Source organism: Perna viridis, chromosome 1, assembly GCF_037379345.1.
Source record: "Perna viridis isolate PV_CMFRI_1.1 ecotype Kerala chromosome 1, ASM3737934v1, whole genome shotgun sequence".
NCBI lineage: Eukaryota > Metazoa > Mollusca > Bivalvia > Mytilida > Mytilidae > Perna > Perna viridis.
In genome coordinates, this window is record NC_142445.1 from 4,006,452 (window position 1) to 4,028,479 (window position 22,028).

General features: G+C 33.7%; 2 protein-coding genes across 2 annotated transcripts in view; one reads left to right on the top strand and one right to left on the bottom strand.

Annotated features, from left to right (window-relative positions):
- The window catches only part of LOC148626902 (stabilin-2-like), a 64,465-nt gene that overhangs the window by 17,233 nt on the left and 25,204 nt on the right, over nucleotides 1-22,028 (top strand). The window contains exons 8-19 of the mRNA XM_088558555.1: nucleotides 1,713-1,773; nucleotides 5,296-5,466; nucleotides 5,742-5,888; nucleotides 7,727-7,888; nucleotides 10,221-10,283; nucleotides 11,947-12,060; nucleotides 13,584-13,634; nucleotides 15,338-15,418; nucleotides 16,125-16,280; nucleotides 16,542-16,610; nucleotides 20,703-20,786; nucleotides 21,411-21,497. Of these exons, the coding sequence (XP_088414681.1) occupies nucleotides 1,713-1,773; nucleotides 5,296-5,466; nucleotides 5,742-5,888; nucleotides 7,727-7,888; nucleotides 10,221-10,283; nucleotides 11,947-12,060; nucleotides 13,584-13,634; nucleotides 15,338-15,418; nucleotides 16,125-16,280; nucleotides 16,542-16,610; nucleotides 20,703-20,786; nucleotides 21,411-21,497 (1,246 nt within the window). The remainder of the gene's footprint in view (nucleotides 1-1,712; nucleotides 1,774-5,295; nucleotides 5,467-5,741; nucleotides 5,889-7,726; nucleotides 7,889-10,220; nucleotides 10,284-11,946; nucleotides 12,061-13,583; nucleotides 13,635-15,337; nucleotides 15,419-16,124; nucleotides 16,281-16,541; nucleotides 16,611-20,702; nucleotides 20,787-21,410; nucleotides 21,498-22,028) is intronic.
- On the bottom strand, nucleotides 2,745-3,640 carry LOC148626903 (uncharacterized). The gene is made up of 2 exons (XM_088564607.1): nucleotides 3,385-3,640; nucleotides 2,745-3,065 (listed from the first exon to the last, which is right to left on the bottom strand). The coding sequence occupies exons 1-2, from the start codon at nucleotides 3,511-3,513 to the stop codon at nucleotides 2,745-2,747; spliced, it is 450 nt and encodes a 149-aa protein (XP_088420733.1). The 5' UTR covers nucleotides 3,514-3,640.

The window sequence follows — 22,028 nt, forward strand, 5'->3', positions numbered from 1 at the left end:
GGTAACTAGATTTTAAGTCAAAGTTGATGTTGCTAGAATTTTGCTGAGTGGGAGACCTTATACACTGTTGTTTAACAATGATAACTCAGTTAATGCCACATCTGTTAGCAGAATTTATTTTGCTGTCAAAAAGATACATTTGCAAATGTGCAAATTAATACTTTATTAAAGGTCATCCCCACCCAGTTTATGATAACTGGGAATCAAGCAGATCTCCTTTTGATATTTGTATAAAATTGAGATTAACTGTAAAATAACTGTTTCTACTAATACTTTGAATGTGTGAAAGCTCTCTGCTATTTTATATGATGTATTTGTCAGAAAGTTCTACAACTGGAACAATCTTACGTGGTCAATATATATAAAAGCAATTCTAGATAATTGTGTGTTGTCATTTATCTAGATTACACAAAACATTACCGGTAATTGTTTGTAATATATCTTTTCAGTAAATACTTGTAATATTTTTAAAGACAAATTTCAGTATATGGTTTTCTTCAAAATAATTAAAAACCCTATTGTGTTAAGTAGATTTCAGGTAACAAACAATGATTGACCTATTGAAAGATGTAGATGGAGAAATGTTATTAGGAATTTCCTTTTATGAACTCTTTGTCACATTGGAGATACTAGCAATAGATTTCACTACTTATTTATCCACACTTTTTCTATGTGAATAGAAACACCTACTCAAAATTCAAGTATATAGAATACTAAAATACTTCAAAGATGAAAGAATTGATGAAAACATGAAATAATAAGGATCCAATAATAACTTGTAAATTGTTTGTGGAAAAAATTAGCTCTTTGTATTACATGTAAATCTGTGTCTTCTTTATATTTAGAATGTCACAAAAAGGTATCATTTAATGTATTTTCATTATTATGTTATACCGAACAAAGTTTGTATTTGAATCACCCTGTCTTTTATTTTCTTGTAAGCACAACTCAGCTCAGGGTATTTTGATGAAACTTTATTTGAGGGTTGGGCATCTTATGTAGATATGCATGAAGGAATATAGTAATTGTCGGAGTATTCCAAAGGGTTTTACATGTTAAAACCTCATAAGCACAAATCCTCCCAAACCACTTAACAGATTTTGATGAAACTTAATAGGAAGTTTGGGCATCATATGTAGATGTGCACGAAGGAGTATAGTAACTGTTTGAGTACTCCAAACTGTTTTACATGTTAAAACCTCATAAGCACATATCCTCCCAAACCACTTAACAGATTTTGATGAAACTTTATAGGAAGGTTGGGCGTCATATGTAGATATGCATGAAGGAATATAGCCGTTGTTGGAGAACTCTAGAGGGAGATAATCCAACATAAGTGTTTTACATGTTAAAACCTTGTAAACAAACTCTTAAACCAATCAAAGGAATATAGGAAGGTTTGGATGTTAAGGAAATAATTACTGTCAAAGGACTCAAAAAGGAGATAATTAAACTTATAGGTTATATTTTTCATTTTAAGTGGGTGGATGTGGGGGTGGGTATTCTCTTTGTGTGCTTGCTTACAGTATTTCTATTTTGATATATCTACAGTCTACCATCTGTTTAATGTCTAATGTCTATACCACTGTAATTGTAGTTCATGAGTCCATTTACAAATGATGATCTTTAGTTGGCACCAAATGTTGGTTGTAATATACTTTACTTTGTCTTGTAGATTGATATTGTATAAGATATTTGTTTTTGATTTACAGTTGTACATGTATAGAAGGGTATGGTGGTGATGGACACATATGTTTTAACAACATCGCTGATGTGAGTATATCTCCCTTACAGGTGTTATAAAATGTTGCGACTTGAAATTAATAAAACTGATTAGGTTCATTTAGGAGTTGATTGTGAAGAATTTTAGCAATTATTACATTATTCAGAGGTTAATGAAATAATTACCAGAAAATTATTTGTAAGATTAAGCTTGGTTTATTGGTAGGAACTGTAACTATCTTTAGGAAAATTTTGTTTGAAATATCATTGGAGCCTTATAAATACCATTAGATATAACTCATTTCAAAAAATCCCTTATAAAATCGCAGTATCAAATCATAAACAAACTGTAATGAATGTGATTTTGAATGCAATGCAAATTGCCATGCAAAAGATCTTATAAATCACTGTTACCAAATCACAATGAAATCACAAGAATATCAAAAGCAAATTAAATTTTCAATTATGTAAATGGCAGCCAGATAGCAAGCAAATCAAAACTGAATTGTAACCTAATAAAAAACATAAATCATTAACAAATTAGAAACATTATAACAAATTGTAACCATATGAATTTAATAAATTACAATGAAATTGTGTTTAAATGAGTTATTGTCCTTGGTAAGCCTCTTTAGTAAGAAAATGATTTGTACAATGTAAAAAGCCTTGAATGTATTATAACCTTATTCCTAGTAAGAAATGCTATCTAAATAAATCCATGAATGATAGTTTTGTTCGTTTTTGATTCATTGTATCATTATTTGCTACATGTGTATGTTAGCGGCAATAAGCAAAATCAGGCATTAAGCCTAAAAAGCCTAGGCAATAAGCTATTGACTAGTTAATAACCTTATTGACTGAAATGTGTTAGGCTTTAAGCTTAAAGACTAGGAAATAAGCCTAATGACTGAAAAAAAGAGGCAGGCATTAGGCCTATTGCCTGGTGCATATTTTTTCTTTAATTTTGGCCTTTTAAAATAAACCAAAGCTCATGAAATTAAATTATTGACAATTGAACACATTTACATTATAATACAGAAATATATAAGGCTAGTGCTTTTGTCTATTATTGTCACATGTGTTGGAAGAATGGCATCTGCTGTTACATAACTTTCCCATTTTCCTGCATTTACATCTGTTTGTGTTGCATTTTGTCGTGCAGCTACAATGTTGGAAACCCTGACCGCCGGAAATTGATTCTCTCTAACACTTAGAGATGTTTCATGACTTGTATCATTCTCACTAAGCAATGTCTTTTTACACATACTGAATTCATTTGAACCGTATTTCCCTTTCAGCTCCCCATACTTGGTGGCTATTCTACCGAGACCATGTTCGTCTACCTGTAAAAAATTGCTTACTTTTGAAAAAAGGATAATGTGTTAGTAATGTCTTTTAAATGCACATTTTTTATATAAAATGTAGTTTCATAAAATTGATGTAGCATTCTTCTGCTTCTGTGTCAAGGTAGGGTGTGGCTTATACCTCTGTGTCATATATCTTTAATTTTTAGTGTTCACAAAAACTGACAGACTGACATACAGACAAATAGACGGACGGACAAAGTGAAAAAATATCTGGCTCAACATTTTTAATATGAGGCCATGAATTGTATTTGATATGATATGTAATTAATGATGTAATATTTAGTCTAATAAATACCTCAGCTATCCGTCCGAGTAGATTTTTACTGTCACCCTTTCCACGGTCATACATTGGAATTGGCACTGCTACTGTTTGTCCAACCTCTGGAGTACCAAGTAGTTTCTTGCCTCTGTTCACCATAGACATGGCCTGTTTGTCCTGCCTTTCTTTTGCCCCTAATCAATGACGAATACGTCTCGTATCAAGAAAGCAGTGTGGACAGAGAACTTTGCTACTGAAGCTTTCCTCTGAGTTTACGATTTCTTTACCACAAATGACGTGAATGGAGGTATTACACTTTCCACAACTATGCGCGCCTGATGTTTCTAAAGTACACACCACACAAATCTGTTGAGGCTGAAATAAAAGTTGTATAAGTGAATGAATGTGACAAAAATACAAAATATCATGATACTGTGAAATTGAAACTATGTATGACGGACGAACAGGCAAAAGGACTATACCAGCCTCAACAATTGTGATCTAAAAGGATAAATGTTTTTTCTTCAAACAACAGTTTTCACAATATGCAAGAAAAAGCTCTATACTATCCCTCGAGACATTAGCATACCCCTCATTGACTTTCTTGAGCATTCTGTCTCTTCCCCCATGTCCAATTTCTTTATGGGCTTTCTCCAAAACACCGAAAAGCTCTTCAAGATATGCGAACAACTTAAATCCCTGCTGATCACCTTCTGGTACTTTGGTTATTAGACACTCAATCCCAGCCACAGAGAGAACATCAAATCTGGTAGAATAGTAATATTCAGTCGACGATTTCTTTTTAGTTGCTGCTGTTGATTCCTTTTTCAAAAGTTCCAAAATTTCATTATATTTCTCACAAGAACATATATTCCTAGTTTTCCCCTTCTCATAGCGATTTCTCATTTCTGCGTTAAATTTTTCCTCGAATTGAGACATGTTGACACGACTACACAAGATGAGCAAATGAAAACCATTTAATGGAAATCAAGTAAGTAGTGAAAAGAACATTTACTAAATATTACTTGAAAACAACTCAGAACCTTATAAACTTATTTAGTTGTACATTGGTGTGTGTAGTGGCCTTTGGCAATATCTGATGTTCTCTCTATAGTTAAGGATTAACAGTATTGAAAAAACTAATAATTTATATGGAAAAGAGTGGAAATTGGGAATATGTTAAAGAGACAACAATCTTTAAAAGATTAAAATGCAATGTTTTCTTTCTTTCTTTATTTATTATTGCCTAGGAAATAAGTAGATTTTGACCACTATCATTTCAGGGAATAAGCCTAAAGCCTGATTTTTTTTAGGCAATTAGTAATTGACTAGTCAATAGCTTATTGACTAGGCTTTAGGCTTAATGCCTGATTTTGCTTATTGCTGCTAACATGTACATTAGTTTGACAATTAGAATTGCATTTGTAGGTCTATTCCAGCTACTTCTCTTTGTTACAGTTACCAAATTGTGATTCATACAAGAAATAATTAATCATCAAATATTCTTTAGGCTGATGTAAAATTACATTTGGATTACTTATCTTATTAGAATAAAAATTCTCAGTTTCCACCATGAATGATCAGTCTGAATATTTGAATTTTTAGAACTTCCTGTATACATTAACAGTTGAACAAATTGCAAACAAATTAATATGCAACATGACTAACGTTAAGTTCAACAAAGTGCAAGCAAATCTAATTTAAAAATATCAAGAGTTAACAGCAGAATAAATTGCATACATATCACACTTCATTATATATCAGAAACATATCGAAATGACCAAATTTGGCAAATTTTGATTCCTGAACATTTCTTGTTCTTAAATGACTAACATCAATTCATCAATCAATCAATTATTTTATTCTGTCAACTTAACTGCTGAGGTATGTATATTAGGTTCTCATGCCCCTTATTTACTCAGTACCCCAGTTCTTTGATTCTTACAGTTAATGGGTGATTTAAACAATGGTCCAAACAGTATAACGAGACAACAGATGAACTATGCTGTTAAACTCATCTCTACCCATTACTACAATGAACTGAGGAACAACGGACCCTTTACACTATTCATACCAGTAGATAATGGATTTAGGACAGTCTTAGGAAGAAAACAAACTGTATGTTGTTGTCAATTTACTGTCAATGCATTGTCATTAATTGTAAAGATTCTCTTACTGTAAGAGAGGTTAGATTGAGTTTCTTTTTTTAGGTTTATCGTAAAACTGGTTTCTATGACAACATATATGTCTTGGTTAAAGAGAATAGGAATCCCAAGTTTTGTTACACATATATTGCTAGGCTACCATTTATTTCTAACTTGTGCACTGAAATTAATGATACAAAAGAAAATTTTTCGAATCCTATAGTTATATATTGTATTTGGTTATTTCAGTTAGAACAGTTTTTGGCTGATTCTGATACTGCTAAACAAGTGTTACGACAGCATATTTTGATAGGAGAATGGACTTTAGAACAGCTGGCAGATGAGAAGGAAATCTGTACTTTACAGGGTATATGTGCCACCATGCAGGCTAAGAGAGTACGGTCAACATTATAGTTTTTTTTAACATGGAATACATAGATCTTGATCTTTGTTTCAAGTTTTAAGTTAAAATTTATTTTTATTATTAATACCATATATCACCAGATTATGTCCTTGAATGTTTTTTTACAATAACATTAATAAGCTTCGGTGACTCAAGTCAGCATAAAAATATGTGGATGGCGGGGGCTATCCTGGCGAAAATAATTGAGAACCATCAGTTCCAAAATTAATTTACAGTATACTCAACTCAAAAATTTAAGAAGGACATCTGTTCTAATAATGTTGTATATTCCTTAAGGTGAACTGAAAAAAATTAACTTACAAACATAAAACTTTGCAGACTGTTTATCTATTGTGAAGTAATTTCTTACATTATCTCATTATAATATTTCCAGAAAAAGTATTGGTTATAATGTCATTTATGGTGTATCAAGTTATAATGTCAGAGGTTCAAAAGTATTTTATTAAGTCCCCGATATTGTTAGCTACTTCTTGCTCTCATTATTTCAGTAGTTTACATTCACATATGATTTGCATAATTATATATTACTATTTCACTTAATGCTGCAGATCTGTGCTGCATTTACTGTCAATTCTAGCTTCATACGAGAACAAATTGTACCTCTTAAATATCATACACATGTGTTCTACATGTGTTTTTTTGCATTTATGAGAACAGGGAGTTTATATATAAGATGAAGTGATTGGAAAGCATTGAACATTTACCCAGTTTCCAATTCAGACACAGGGGCTCATTACAATTCACTATATGGGTCATAAACATTATCAGGGGCCCGATTTATTGTCAGTTGTTTAATCTTGTTCCTAATCTGGTTCCCTAGATTGCTAAAAATTTGAGAGAAACTTTTGGAATGAAAACATTACCTGCACTTCCAGGTAACCAGTTGTTTTGATTGAGAAACATTCAGGTCATCATGGTTAGGAATGAGTAATTATAACAAGGAAACCAAGATTTTAGTGGAAGTCACCCAGTTTTAGTGCATATTGCATTCCTGCCATTTTGGATGTTGAAAGCAAGCAAAAATCAGTGGCATAGAATATTTGATGATTAGCAACTTTGAAGACTTCAGTCTTTTGATACAAACCAATTAGCATATGTTACAATATTGCAGCATATGCTGCATTTTAAACCATATGATCTATTTTTACTGTAAGTGCTGGTAGGTCCAAAAATGATTTTAAAGCTTAATTATGTGACAATTTAGGCAAATGCTGTACATTTCAATAGGGTCATATTTTATTTCCCAGCTTACTGAAGATTCAGACATGTAGCATATGTTACACCTTTTGAATCATATGCAAATAAAAAGACTTGGTACATCATAGTCATTGTAATTTGACTATTTTGATGTTATCTGCATAATATACATGTAGTTGACATAATCAACTTATAGAGAACTTTACGTGATATGATACTTGTAGTTGTTGTCCTTTATATCCTGTCATATTTTCAACTTTTATTTAAACACTTTCATTCTCAGACATTTTATAAAAGTCTTTTAAACAATTTTCAGTAACATCTCATTTTTTTTTCAAAACTTTCGATCTTTTCTATTGCTATGAATTCAAGAAAATGTGCTAAGATTTGCTATCGACTATCACCTAGAATCATATGGTTACAGTAGATCACAAGTAGTTGAAAAAGCCTTTTTTGAGCAATTTGAAAAATCTGGAACTGTACTGACTAGAAATGTTGTCGCTGGACATGGTCAAAGTTAAATCTTAAACAAAAAGAACATGCTTTGTGGATTACGTACCTCATCATTAACAGTTTATGTATTTATTACCAGTATATTATATTCTTATTCCAGAAAAATGGTCAAATATATTACCGCTATAAGCTGGAAAATACACCCACTTTAGGAGCATTTAAAACAACAGTAAAGAAGGGGAATATATATGCAGCTAATGGTATAGTCCATATTATTGGTAAAATGTTGACTAAAAAGCCAGAGGTCAAAGGAAACAAACAGGTAAGACTGAAGTTGAAGGGAACACACAGGTCATGGGTCAAACTGAGGTCAAAGTATGCTTGCAATCAGCAGGTTCACACAAGTAAGCCTGTGGTCAAACTAAACACATAGCCAAGACTGTGGTCATAAGGGTCACTCAGGTAAGATTGTGGTCAAAACTGGTCAAAGGGGAAACACATATCAGACTGAAATCGAAGGGGTCACGTAAGAAGGCCTGTGACAAGTTAGACTGGTCATATGGGACACATAGGAATGATTGTGGTCAAATTAAAGGTAACAGCATGGTAAGATGTGGTGAAATTTCACATAATGGCAAGTCTTATTTGAAATGATAAAGGCAAAAGAATGAACAGGTTAGTCAAATGTTAAATTGATGACAGAGATATACCAGGGGTCTAAAGGATAACAACAGTAACCCACATGGTGTTATATACAATCCAGAAGTTCTCAGTTAGTTGGTTACTTTAATGCTGGGATAATCATTTGTCTTATTTTTGAGTTAAGGTCTAATTAACATGTTTTAACCTAAATGGATTTTTTTGCCTTTTTTGTATATTTTGTTTTATATCTTTGATCTTGAGACAACCATTTTTGATAAATTTTTTTTGGGGCTGGCAGTTTTGGTTGTGAGAGAATATTTATTTTAAAAAATTTGAATCGGATAATTTATTTGCAAATGCTTTACAGGTAGATTATATATTTTCACTATACTGTACAGTAAAATATGGAGGTCAGAAAATAAACTATTTTTTTATTATCTAGGTAGTGAAGGCCAGAATATTTATTTCCAAATTTTTCTGGCCAAAACATTTATTTACAAAAGATACCAGTTGTGCATTGCATATCTCTGAGTTGATGTATGTTAAAACATGGAGGGCATAAAAATAGACTGCATTTTCTTTTTGCCTCTTTACAAACTAATATTTTGTCAAAAGATATGAACAATGGCTTATAAAACAAAGCAAATATAACACTACAAGATGACAAACTTTTTGTTAAGAAAGTTTAACATGATGACATAAAAATGTTCCACTGAAAAAGTTGGTGTGATGAGAGCAAAACGAAAATGAAGATATAGAAAATGGTGTAGTTCAAGACTACTTTTTTGTTGACTTGCTTTTATTAATTTTTCACATGAACTTAAATGCTACATAGGTGAAATTTGTATTGAATTAATTTACATATTTAAAAAAAATTATGCACTTCACTCTAGAAGTCTATGGGAATATTAATGCATGACTGAGACCAAAAAGTGCCAGCCTTCCTTGTCAGAATCAAATGTTTGTCCCTCTGTGATTGTTTTTTAAACTTTCATAATAGGGCTGATAAGATCATAAAATTAAATGTGAATATTTGCTTACAATACTTTTTCATTCAGGATTGTTTTAATTTTTGACAAAGTTATGTGAAATAACCAACTTTTGGCCATTTACACTTCATGAACCTGTGAGCAGTTTATATTGAGGCCCTTTTATACTTCATGAACCTGTGAGCAGTTTATATTGAGGCCATATTACACTTCATGAACCTCTGAGCAGTTTATATTGAGGCTGTTTACACTTCATGAACCTCTGAGCAGTTTATATTTAGGCCAGTTTACACTTCATGAACCTGTGAGCAGTTTATATTGAGGCTGTTTACACTTCATGAACTTCAGAGAAGATTATATTGAGGCTGTTTTCACTTCATGAACCTCAGAGCAGTTTATATTGAGGCCGTTTTACACTTCATGAACCTCTGAGCAGTTTATATTGAGGCTGTATAGACTTCATGAACTGCTGATCAGTTTATATTGAGGCCGTTTTACACTTCATGAACCTCTGAGCAGTTTATAAATAAGTGTTAACTGTCCGAAAGTTGGTTATACGAGGATAACTAGGTCAAAAAATTTTGAGAATGCTTATGATTTAGCTTCTTATTGATTTCAGTCGAAATTAAGATTTTTTCATTCATCAAAGCCTTATTTAATAGTTTGGAATTTTTTAAAGCAATTGACATTAATGATGTCTCAGTACCAAGTTAGTCTACAAAATAATCTATCTTGCCCAAAAGAGAACTAACCAATGAAAAGGCTTATAACAAATCAAATTAAATTATATTATAAATATAAATTATAAATATTATAAATATAAATTATAAATATATTTCATATTCATGATAAAAGTCTGATGTCAAACAAATAAACAGTAAGTCAAAAATTTAAGGGTTAAAATGGATGTCCAAACTTTGTAGTCCAATCTAAACCAGAGGTCAAAATTGATTTAGACTGTCAGAGGTCATTGTTTACACTCATTAATCTGTGATTCAGCAATGATTTTATTTCTATTTCCAGAAAACAATGTTAGACCTTATAAAAGCAGAAGAGAAGTACAACAAACTGGAGACATTGATAATGGTATGAGATATAGGTGGCAACAATTTATTTTTCTTCCAAAAATACTAACAGGACAAACTAAATATTCCTGACAGAGCAAAGATAAATAATCTCTCCATTACTGACTGTTAAGTTCATTTTATTGAAAAATATAAATTTCTTTTACACATCTACTTGATAAAAGTTTCAAAACTTCTAACTTCTCTACTCACAACTGTCAAAGAGGGTCTGCAGTCCTACCACAACACTTGTTACTCCCGTAGTGGTATTAATTCAGTATGGATCCTGAAAAATTCAAAAGATCTTTTGGAGACATTCAGTTCAAGATTATTACTTGAATATTATAGCATTAAAACCTATGATTTTTCAACACTGTATACTTCTATTCCCTGTACTCTGTTAAAATCCTGACTTAAAAACATTATACATCGTTGTTTTTCCAAAAAAGATGGTACACCTAGATAAAAATATATAGTTCTTGGTAGAGATTCCTCATACTTTGTAAGAAATAATTCCAAATTATCTTGCAAATATACAGAGGAAGATGTTTACAAAATGCTGGAATTTTTAATCGACAACAAATTTAGCCAGTGTGGTGGATGTGTTTTTCAACAAACGGTCGGCATTCCAATGGGAACAAATTGTGCTCCTTTAATTGCTGACCTATTTCTTCACTCTTATGAGGCTGACTTTATAGCTGATCTGATCCGAAAAAAAGAATATCGTTTGGCTAGATCCTTTAATCTCAGTTTCTGCTATATAGATGACATATTATCTTTAAACAATCCTAATTTCGGGGATTTGATACGTCACATCTACCCCAAAGAACTTGAGATAAAGGATACTACAAACACTGTGAAGTCGGCCTCATATCTTGACTTACACTTCGATATCAATGGTAAAGGAAAACTATTGACCAAACTTTACGACAAAAGTGATGACTTTTCATTCAGAATTGTCAGCTTTCCTTTCATCTGTGGCAACATCCCTTCAGCACCTGCGTATGGAGTGTTCATATCACAACTCATACGTTATGCTAGAGCTTGCCGAACTACATAGACTTTTTGCATCACGCTAGAACTCTAACAAATAGGCTTCTTGAACAGGGTTATGTTGCTACAAGATTGAAGTCATCACTACAGAAGTTTTATGGTTGTCATCATGAACTTGTGGATCGTTATGATGTATCCATCTGCACCATGAAAACTGATTTATTCAACGGGTCATAGTTTTCCTTTCCTCGTTTGTCTATCCCGGACTTGACTTTTTATGAGCAACTCGGTGGGTGTTTCTAGAAAAGCAGAGGACACTACCCTACCGGTGCACCTGATCCATGTTCCCAGTTTTTAGTGGAGTCCGAGTTGCTCATTTGCTTTTGTTATTTTGTATGTATGATTTTAGTTACTTTCTGTTCTTTGTTGTGTATGTCTGTTTTCTATGTCTGGTCTTTGTCCCTGGATCACATTCTTTTGATTATCGCTATAACCTTGGTTCCCTTGATTACTCAGGACCACTTTTGGTAGACGAGGTCTTCTTCAAATTCAATTGTTTGATGTAACTTCATGTCAAATCAATGTGAATTATTAGTATAAAGTAGAATGAACTTCAAGGAATTGTTCTTTATTTATCTATCCTTATGTCGTGCTGGAAATGCCTTTCTTGATCTAAACAATATTTTTTTCAGAAAGCTGGAATGACTGATGCAGTTAAAGCACCTTATATAACAATATTTACACCAGAAAATGCAGCATGGGAAAAATTACCAGATGGTGCACTGGAATATTTAACTTCAACAGAGGTTTGTATACCTGTCCCTGGTAAATCATGTCATGGTTCTTATTACCATTTTTATTGTTAAGATTTTATCTAAATATATACAGTACTCCCTTGTTAAAACTCCCCCTTTTGTTCAAGTGGTTGAATGCCAGTATATTGAGTTTGGCAATAAATTGAGGGACAATAAAGTTTTCATATTTATTTATGATATGGCTGTTATATTTATTGGGTCTATGTAGAAATAACCTCAGTCACATGGTGCTCACTAAATAACCTACTTAGCAGATATTTTCTAGTGTGCACTACGGGCAATGAGGTTATTTTTCAAATAGACCAAAAAAATATAACAGTCATTCCCTATAATTTAATTTTAGTATCAAAGTTCAATAAGTAAATCATTAAATCAGGTTGATGACATCATAGTCACATTACAGAATTCAATCTATGAGATGATGGACAATTTTTTATTATCCAATCAAAAAGCATGTTATTTTTTAAAATAAATTATTAAAGAAACATATTGATGGATAAAATATTTACAAGTCTTTAACTTTTTAAAAAGTTTGTCAGTATCACTTATTTTACTCTTTTAAATTGTACTTTTTTAACAAGGTCCTTAAAATAAAAGAGTTTGGTCATTCCCTTATGGTGGTTTTTTAAGACTTTCATAACAAATTAGATCTTGACATTAAACTTGAAATCTTGGCTTAACAATACTCCTTCATGAAGGATTGTTTTTAATTTTAAACTAAGTTAAAAAAGCTAATTAGTAATTTTCTCCATTCCAAAGAAATTCATTGCTGTATTTAATGATTCACCACAAATTTACATGTTGGTTAAATGTTCATTTCTCTATTGTCATCAGTCGACCTATCTTAAATAGTGATGAATAGTTTGGCCCAGATTGACTTGGAGCATTGTCCATAATTTGTAGCACTTTTCATTTTAGGCTTTTCAATTTAGAATTAATACATTTAGCCAGTCTGTGAAAATACGGTAACCATTTTAATCCCCAAGCCTTTTTGTTCATGTTGTATTCAGCATACACATTTAGGATTTATTGTTTTCCAGATACCAAACATATATAATTCTTGGCCTTTTAAGGTCATTTAGTGTATTCTACATTAGATAAGGACTTGTCTGTAGTGTGTGAAAGAATAGGCCACTTTTGTTTATATTCAAAATATCTTTCATTTCAAATGACTCCATTTTCTGTATTGCCTTGTTCCAATCATTGTCGAGTAAGGATCTTTTCCCAGAAATGACATATTTGAAAATGAAATTTAATTCATATTAGTATTTTATTTTCTATGATAGATTTCTACTATTTAAGTCTCACTTGATATGAACTTTGATAAAGTCACTATCAAAAACAAAATGCCATTTATTCCTGTATTATTTGTTCATCCTCAATGGTGAAATTAAAATATTAACATGTAGCTAAAATGTATATAGTGAACATTTCCTGTAGAGAAATAATTTAAAGCAGTCTGAGGGAATATATTTATCTACTACAATGATATTGAGAAGAACATTTTTTTTTAGGGTTTACCAGTTCTAAGGCAGATTTTATACAATCATATTTTTGACAGAGTTGTGAGTATATATATTAATTTCACTTTTAGGAAATAAAAACTCAGCATTCTTTTAAGAAGAAATAATAATAGGATATTTAATTGGAAAGAGTGAATAACCAAAATATGATCACTTGTTCACAAGTTAAATCTTAAAATGCGTTCTTGGCACGAGTGATCATATTTTAGTTATTCATGATAACCAATTGATTATCCTAATTATACCCCACGCAACAAAGTTGCAATGGGTATACTGTTTTTGACCCGTATGTCAGTCTACCTTCAGTTTTCCAGGCATTTTTTCTAAACGCTTGCACATATTGGCATGACTTTTGGTATACAAGTTCACCTTGATAAATTACAGGTCAAATTTGACTTTCGTTCCACTCTGTTGATTTTTACCAATATTACGGGCCTTGAACTTAAAGTAGCAAAATTCACAGAAATAACGGTTTTCTTGACTTTTTTTTCTAAACGCTTACAGATATTGACATGATTTTTGGTATATAAGTTCACCATGATAAGTTACAGGTCAAGTTTGACTTTTGTTCCGCTCTGTTGATTTTTACGGATATTATGTGCCTTGAACATAAAGTAGCAAAATTCACAGAAATAACAGTTTTCCGGACATTTTTTCTAAACGCTTGCAGATATAGACATGATTTTTGGTATATAAGTTCACCATGATAAGTTACAGGTCAAGTTTGACTTTCGTTCCGCTCTGTTGATTTTTATTGAAATTACGATCTTTGAACTAGCAAAATTCACAGACAAAAACATTTTCTGGACTTTTTTTCTAGATGCTTGCAGATATTGACATGATTTTTCGATATGTAAGTTTGCCATGATAATTACATTTCAAGTTTATGTTTCGTTCTGCTCTGATGATTTTTACTGACATTACAGGCCTTGAACTTAGCTTAATTCACAGAAATAAGCATTTTTTTTACTTTTTTTCTAAACGCTTGCAGATTATGACATGATTTTTGGTATATAATTTCATCATGATAAGTTACAGGTCAAATGTATGTTTTGTTCTGCTATATTAATATTTACATTGGATTAACTAAAACTCAGAGAAATCACATTCCGGAGTTAGAAACTACTATTCTGAGTAACAGAATTCAGTTAGAGGATAAAGGTCTAAAGCCTGAAAAAACACTCTTATTCCTATTTCTATCGGGTCCTTCTGTATATATTTTACGAACAAATTTACTTGAGTACCCAACATTGGGACGTGTGGGGTATGTGAGCGCGCTTACTAAGGTTCTTTAATTATTATATAGATTTTCTCAATTGTTTGTTGCTATTTCCAACATAAATTTTAAATTTTGTGATCGGCAGATTGATATTGGTATTGTGATGTTTTGGCGGTAGAAAGTGCGAGAGTGAAATTACCGAATTCATTTCACATTGTGAATTATCGAAATTTTCTACTCTGGGAACATTTGGTAAACCACTGCTATCTATATAATAATGTATACTCACTGAATAATCATTTATCACTTTTAGTTTATCTGTTTTATGCCTTTTCAACATTTGTCATACCCATATAGATCAAATGGAATTTCTTACATGATAAAAAAACTGAAAGTATTACAGTTCATTAGAGCAAGATGTTCATGGTTAAAATGATACATAAGAAATAGACTTCCTTTAAAATAGTTTAGTTCTTCCTTAATTTGATAAGTTTCCCTACAAAACAACGTATATATTTATTTGCAGATAGAGGTAGCTGAATTGGTAGAATTAGATAGAATAAAATCATTGGCTGGGGTAGAAATAGCTGTTGTTATTGGAAGTAAGGTGAGGCAGTCATAATCATTTACAATTGGCAAATAAAAATTTCATTCAATTTACTGACAAAATGTTGCTCCATGTTATACCCCTGGCTTTAAGAAATGGAGTGATGTATAGTTATTATGGTGTCTGTCCATCTGTTTATGTGTCTGTTGGCCTGTTCACACCTGTATCTACATTGTATACAGTTTGTTAAGCGTTGACTAATCACAGTCATTTGATAGTTTGAAGGAAGTATGCCATATGAACTGATCTGACTTGAGCAGCATCCACTCCCAGTTTGACAAGCTTGTTTATATTTTGACAATTTGGGGAGCAGGGGTGTCCTTTTTCCAGTTTAAATTTAGATATTCATTACTGTTTCAGAAATTCACATAATTTTTTGAATACCCCAACACATGAGTTGCTTGTCCATTCATCTTTAAGTCTGTCTGTCCCCAGACAGTTTCAAGATGATAACTTGAGTAGATATTGAATGATCTTTTTCAAACTTGGTGTAGTTACGGAGTTCATAAAATATAGATCAAGTTCAAATTTCAGTTAAATCGGATTATTTGTAGACAAAAGTTATGGCAATTTAAGTTGTTTTTATTGCCCGTAAAAAAATTTCAATTTAATTCATTTAATGCCCCATTAGATGCCTTATTATTATCATTTTGTACTGTTATTATTCCTGTTGCTTTCAGTGTATCATTGCTGGATAATATTTCAGGCACAGCTGTTGTTGAATCATAATATCAGTATTAGACAGGCAGATATACCTGCTAAGAATGGTCTTTACCACCATGTAGATTCTGTGTTGTTACCAGGCCATATCAACACTTTACTACCTAGTCAGTGTGATGAGGAAATATCAGAGATTGTTACAGTAAGTATGTTCATATGAAAGAAATAGTTCTCTTGATTACTCTTTCACCTAACAGTCTTTTTGTCTGCCAATAATGGCTTCCCCAAAATGAATTAGTTTTTCATTATGAGTTTGAATGATAAGTACACAGATAGGAGGTTAAATGTAAAAGAAGATGAATAACAATGTAGATGTCAGAAAGTCAAAGGATGTAATCTATTTTATGAAGAAGGATGTCTTGAGCACTGCTCTTGTTCATATTGTTATATTTGTTAATTTTAGGGCCCTTGTGGACCATGTGTCCTTAGTGATGAACTGAGATGTCCAGCAAGTACTGATGTACCTATACAGGTAGGGTATTAACATGTAGAGTTTATACATGTACCACTCAACTGGTATACTGTTAATTGTTCAGGGGTCAGTGGAAGGCAGATTTTGGGTGTGGGAAATTTCTAACCATTCAATGATGGCTAATAGACTGACTTAGCTGTTTTTTTTTTCACCGTGTTGTAGGGTTGTTGTCTCTTTGATACAGCCCCTTTTTTCACCTTGTTGTAGGGTTGTTGTCTCTTTGATACAGCCCCTTTTTTCACCATGTTGTAGGGTTGTTGTCTCTTTGATACATTCCCTTTTCCCACCTTGTTCTCTATATACATAAAAATAAATGGAATATACTTAGACAGACAGGATAGATACCTATACAGATATTAATTTTGGACTTTGTTTAGGTCTTTATATTCTATATGGACCTATTCTTATTATAATGATGAGGACTAATTTTAGTTCTTATTTTTTGTGGTTCATTGGCAGACAAATTAAGTTCAAAGATGAACAGCATAAATCTTGATCCATTTTTAAAAGTAAACTGTCAATATATTTAAAGTTAGAAGCATGGCATCTGTAAACATTTAAATAAAAACATGGCTTCAGACACATAAGATATCCTTGAATAACTTCTCTGGAAGCTTCCCATTTAGCTTCTGCTGCTAGATCATTTAGCAATAGTTAGACATATTTTTTTTATACTTTTGATGGTTTTGTATATTATGCTATCATCTGCAAAGAGTCTTAATGTGATGTGTTTCATATATTCATTAAATTAATTTATAACAAGGAACATTACGGGACCTAGTATTGTCCCTTGAGGTACACCAAACATGACAACATGTATTTTGTCTGAACTTTATCCATCAACAAAGAAAGTGTGTGAACTTCCAAGTGTAAGAAAATCTTTTATCCATTTTAAGGTTTGAGGTTCAATGGCATAATGTTTAAATTTGTACAGTAGTCTGTTGGTAAGAAAGTCCATCATAATGGAATCAGTTTGAATGTTTTTGTTGTTGTTTCTGAAGTTTTTGTTTGAAGGAGACTAGTTGTGTTTTGCAAATTGTGAAGAGCGGAAACCATGTTAGAGATGGTAAGGGATATTATTTTGCAACTAAATGATTCATTATATTTCTGGCTATTACATGTACCATTATTTTACAGAGCATACATGTAAGTGAAATTGGCTGGTAATTAATCGTATTATGTTTATCTGCTTTTTTGGACACAGGGTAGACATTGGCATGCTTCCAATCAATTAATATTTTTCTAGTGTCAAGAGATTTTTTAAACACTGTGAAAGTACTTTAATTCTTGGATACCAATTTTTGTGGATTAGGGAAGAAACTCAAATTCATGGATTCTTAAATTCTTGGTTTTGAAGTTTTCAGTATTTACATCAATGGAAATCTGTTTTTTTGGGAACCAAATTTCATGGTTTTGCATACCCAGGAAAACCAAGGAAATTGGTACACCACAAACAATAATACTTTTACAGTATGCAGATTATGAAGGTACCAAGCCCTTTCAGTACCTTTCCACAGATTATGAAGGTACCAAGCCCTTTCAGTACCTGTTCACAGATTATGAAGGTACCAAGCCCTTTCAGTACCTGTCCACAGATTATGAAGGTACCAAGCCCTTTCAGTACCTGTCCACAGATTATGAAGGTACCAAGCCCTTTCAGTACCTGCCCACAGGTAATGTCTTGGCTGGTTTACTTATGAGGATTTATCTGTTACAATGGCTTGAAGAAATGATATTTAGTTATTGTGATTGGTTGGCTAGAAGTTTCTTTTGAGAATGCTGGCTGAAATTGAAAATCAAAGATGTTTGCCTTTTCTTTTGTGTTCTCAGTTACCAGACAATCTTTTCGTAAAGCTGCTTTTCTGAAGTTATCATTTTTCATTACTTTTACATAGGTGAAATTTTTTTTAGGCTGCCTTTTTCAGTTGATCATCAGGTGTGTCAGAACTAAGGGTCCTGTGTGAAGGGAGTGAAAAGGAACTGTTGTATCAGAACTAAAGGCTTAGTGTGATGGGATGGTCAAAGAACTGTTTTGTCAGAACTAAAGGCCCAGTGTGATGGGAGGGTCAAAGAACTGTTGTGTCAGAACTAAGGGCCCAGTGTGATGGGATGGTCAAAGAACTGTAGTGTCAGAACTAAGGGCCCTGTGTGATGGGATGGTCAAAGAACTGTTGTGTCAGAACTAAGGGCCCTGTGTGATGGGAGGGACAAAGATCTGTTGTGTCAGAACTAAGGGCACTGTGTGATGGGTGGAACAAAGAACTGTTGTGTCAGAACTAAGGGCCCAGTGTGATGGGATGGTCAAAGAACTGTAGTGTCAGAACTAAGGGCCCAGTGTGATGGGAGGGTCAAAGAACTGTTGTGTCAGAACTAAGGGCCCAGTGTGATGGGATGGTCAAAGAACTGTAGTGTCAGAACTAAGGGCCCTGTGTGATGGGATGGTCAAAGAACTGTTGTGTCAGAACTAAGGGCCCTGTGTGATGGGAGGGACAAAGATCTGTTGTGTCAGAACTAAGGGCACTGTGTGATGGGTGGAACAAAGAACTGTTGTGTCAGAACTAAGGGCCCAGTGTGATGGGATGGTCAAAGAACTGTAGTGTCAGAACTAAGGGCCCAGTGTGATGGGAGGGTCAAAGAACTGTTGTGTCAGAACTAAGGGCCCAGTGTGATGGGATGGTCAAAGAACTGTAGTGTCAGAACTAAGGGCCCTGTGTGATGGGATGGTCAAAGAACTGTTGTGTCAGAACTAAGGGCCCTGTGTGATGGGAGGGACAAAGAACTGTTGTGTCAGAACTAAGGGCACTGTGTGATGGGTGGGACAAAGAACTGTTGTGTCAGAACTAAAGGCCCAGTGTGATGGGATGGTCAAAGAACTGTAGTGTCAGAACTAAGGGCCCAGTGTGATGGGAGGGTCAAAGAACTGTTGTGTCAGAACTAAGGGCCCAGTGTGATGGGATGGTCAAAGAACTGTAGTGTCAGAACTAAGGGCCCTGTGTGATGGGATGGTCAAAGAACTGTTGTGTCAGAACTAAGGGCCCTGTGTGATGGGAGGGACAAAGATCTGTTGTGTCAGAACTAAGGGCACTGTGTGATGGGTGGAACAAAGAACTGTTGTGTCAGAACTAAGGGCCCAGTGTGATGGGATGGTCAAAGAACTGTAGTGTCAGAACTAAGGGCCCAGTGTGATGGGAGGGTCAAAGAACTGTTGTGTCAGAACTAAGGGCCCAGTGTGATGGGATGGTCAAAGAACTGTAGTGTCAGAACTAAGGGCCCTGTGTGATGGGATGGTCAAAGAACTGTTGTGTCAGAACTAAGGGCCCTGTGTGATGGGAGGGACAAAGAACTGTTGTGTCAGAACTAAGGGCACTGTGTGATGGGTGGGACAAAGAACTGTTGTGTCAGAACTAAAGGCTTAGTGTGATGGGATGGTCAAAGAACTGTTTTGTCAGAACTAAGGGCCCTGTGTGATGGGAGGGACAAAGAACTGTTGTGTCAGAACTAAGGGCACTGTGTGATGGGTGGGACAAAGAACTGTTGTGTCAGAACTAAAGGCTTAGTGTGATGGGATGGTCAAAGAACTGTTTTGTCAGAACTAAGGGCCCAGTGTGATGGGATGGTCAAAGTACTGTGTGCCAGAACTAAGGGCCCAGTGTGATGGAATGGTCAAAGAACTGTTGTGCCAGAACTAAGGGCCCAGTGTGATGGGAAGGACAAAGAACTTGTGCCAGAACTAAGGGCCCAGTGTGATTGTAGGGTCAAAGAACTGTTATAACAGTGTGATAATCTGTTCCTGTTACCTTTCATGGCCGTGATCAATAAGCAGACGTACGACTGGTTCTTTTATTATTCAGCAATCACAATACAACAGCAACGTACACACAATAAGAAGAGAGCCTGCCATATAGCAATACATCTAACGGTGCCAACTATAAATAAAATAATAACGGCGAACTGCCACAAAGCCATATTTCTAACAGCTTCAACTAAACAAAACAACAACGCGCAAACTGCCATGAAGCCATATACCTAACAGCTTCAACTGAGCTAATAAATAAAAGTAAAAATGCACTTGATATTTTTTATTGTTTTCAGGATGGAATAAAAACTGGGTGTGCATTCTCATTGTACATGATGACCATGAGTGGATGTGCTCAAGTGTGTAATAGAACACATATTGTAAGTAGAACTAGTATTGATGTCTTCGTCCAATTACTTTTCTTCTGTTGTTTGCTAATGATTAATGAGGAGCAAAAAAAGGGCAAAAACATGCATTCCATAGAATTTATCTATATAACTCCATTATTTATGATGTTGTTTCACAATATCTTATATAGATTTTTCTACAAGGTGCCATACCATCAAAGGAAGACTGATTGATTTTTGGGGTTGTGACTTGAGCCTGATGGAAGTATTTTTTTTTATTTCTGGATAACCATTTGAGTTAAAGGGAATGCATTGCTTTGAAATTGTACCACAAATGCCATACTACATAAGGGAGGTTGACTTTGGAGGTTTTGACTATAACCATTTAGGATTAAGAGGCCAAAAAGTGACTGCTTCAATTCTGGTCAAATTCTTAAACTGTGTCAAATACCTAGTCATAATCAAAATTAAAGCCTGTATGGTGTGTCCATACTAGCTTTAACTGTTCAGGGTCATTTTAAGCATTTTATTAGGTATGAATTAAGGGTTATCTACCTGGTCAGTATTTTGTTGTTCTATTCTGCAGTGTAGCATTCCTAAAAGCAGTATATTTTAATTAAAAAGTATGAATGAAAATGAATGATTCATTGATTTCAGCAAAGGAAGTGTTGTCCTAATTTTTATAGTCCAGATTGCCATCCATGTCCTGGTGGTTTCCAAAATCCATGTTCTGGGAACGGTCAGGTGAGTTTTGTAATACTGAAAACTTCCCAAATCCATGTTCCAGTTTAAAAAAAAATCTCAAGTTGAGATTTTCCTGAAGTATCCAAACTCAAACAATCTGATTGGGCAAAATTTCTGTCGAGGAAAAATTTGAGGAAATCCTCAAATTGCGATTTTTTCATGAAACCCAGGCCAGAAGCTTCCAATACAAATTGTCTGGTAGAGGTCAGACCAATTCTTGTGATACTGGTAGCTTTCAAATCCCATGTTATGGGAAAGGTCAAGCATTGGAAGTTTCCAAAACCCCTTTTTTGGGAGAAATCATGTGAGTTGTTGTAATAAAGGAATCATGGGAACCACAAATCAAACAGTAATCAAAAGGATGTAATCAGATACAACGACTAGACAGAAAAAAACACACACAACAAAGAACATGAAATAACCAATATAGCATGTTCAAAGGATCTAAAGTTAATGAGCAACCCAGACTCCAAGAAAAACTGGGGGCATGGACCAGGTGTACTCATAAAGTAAGCATCTACTGCAGAGTTT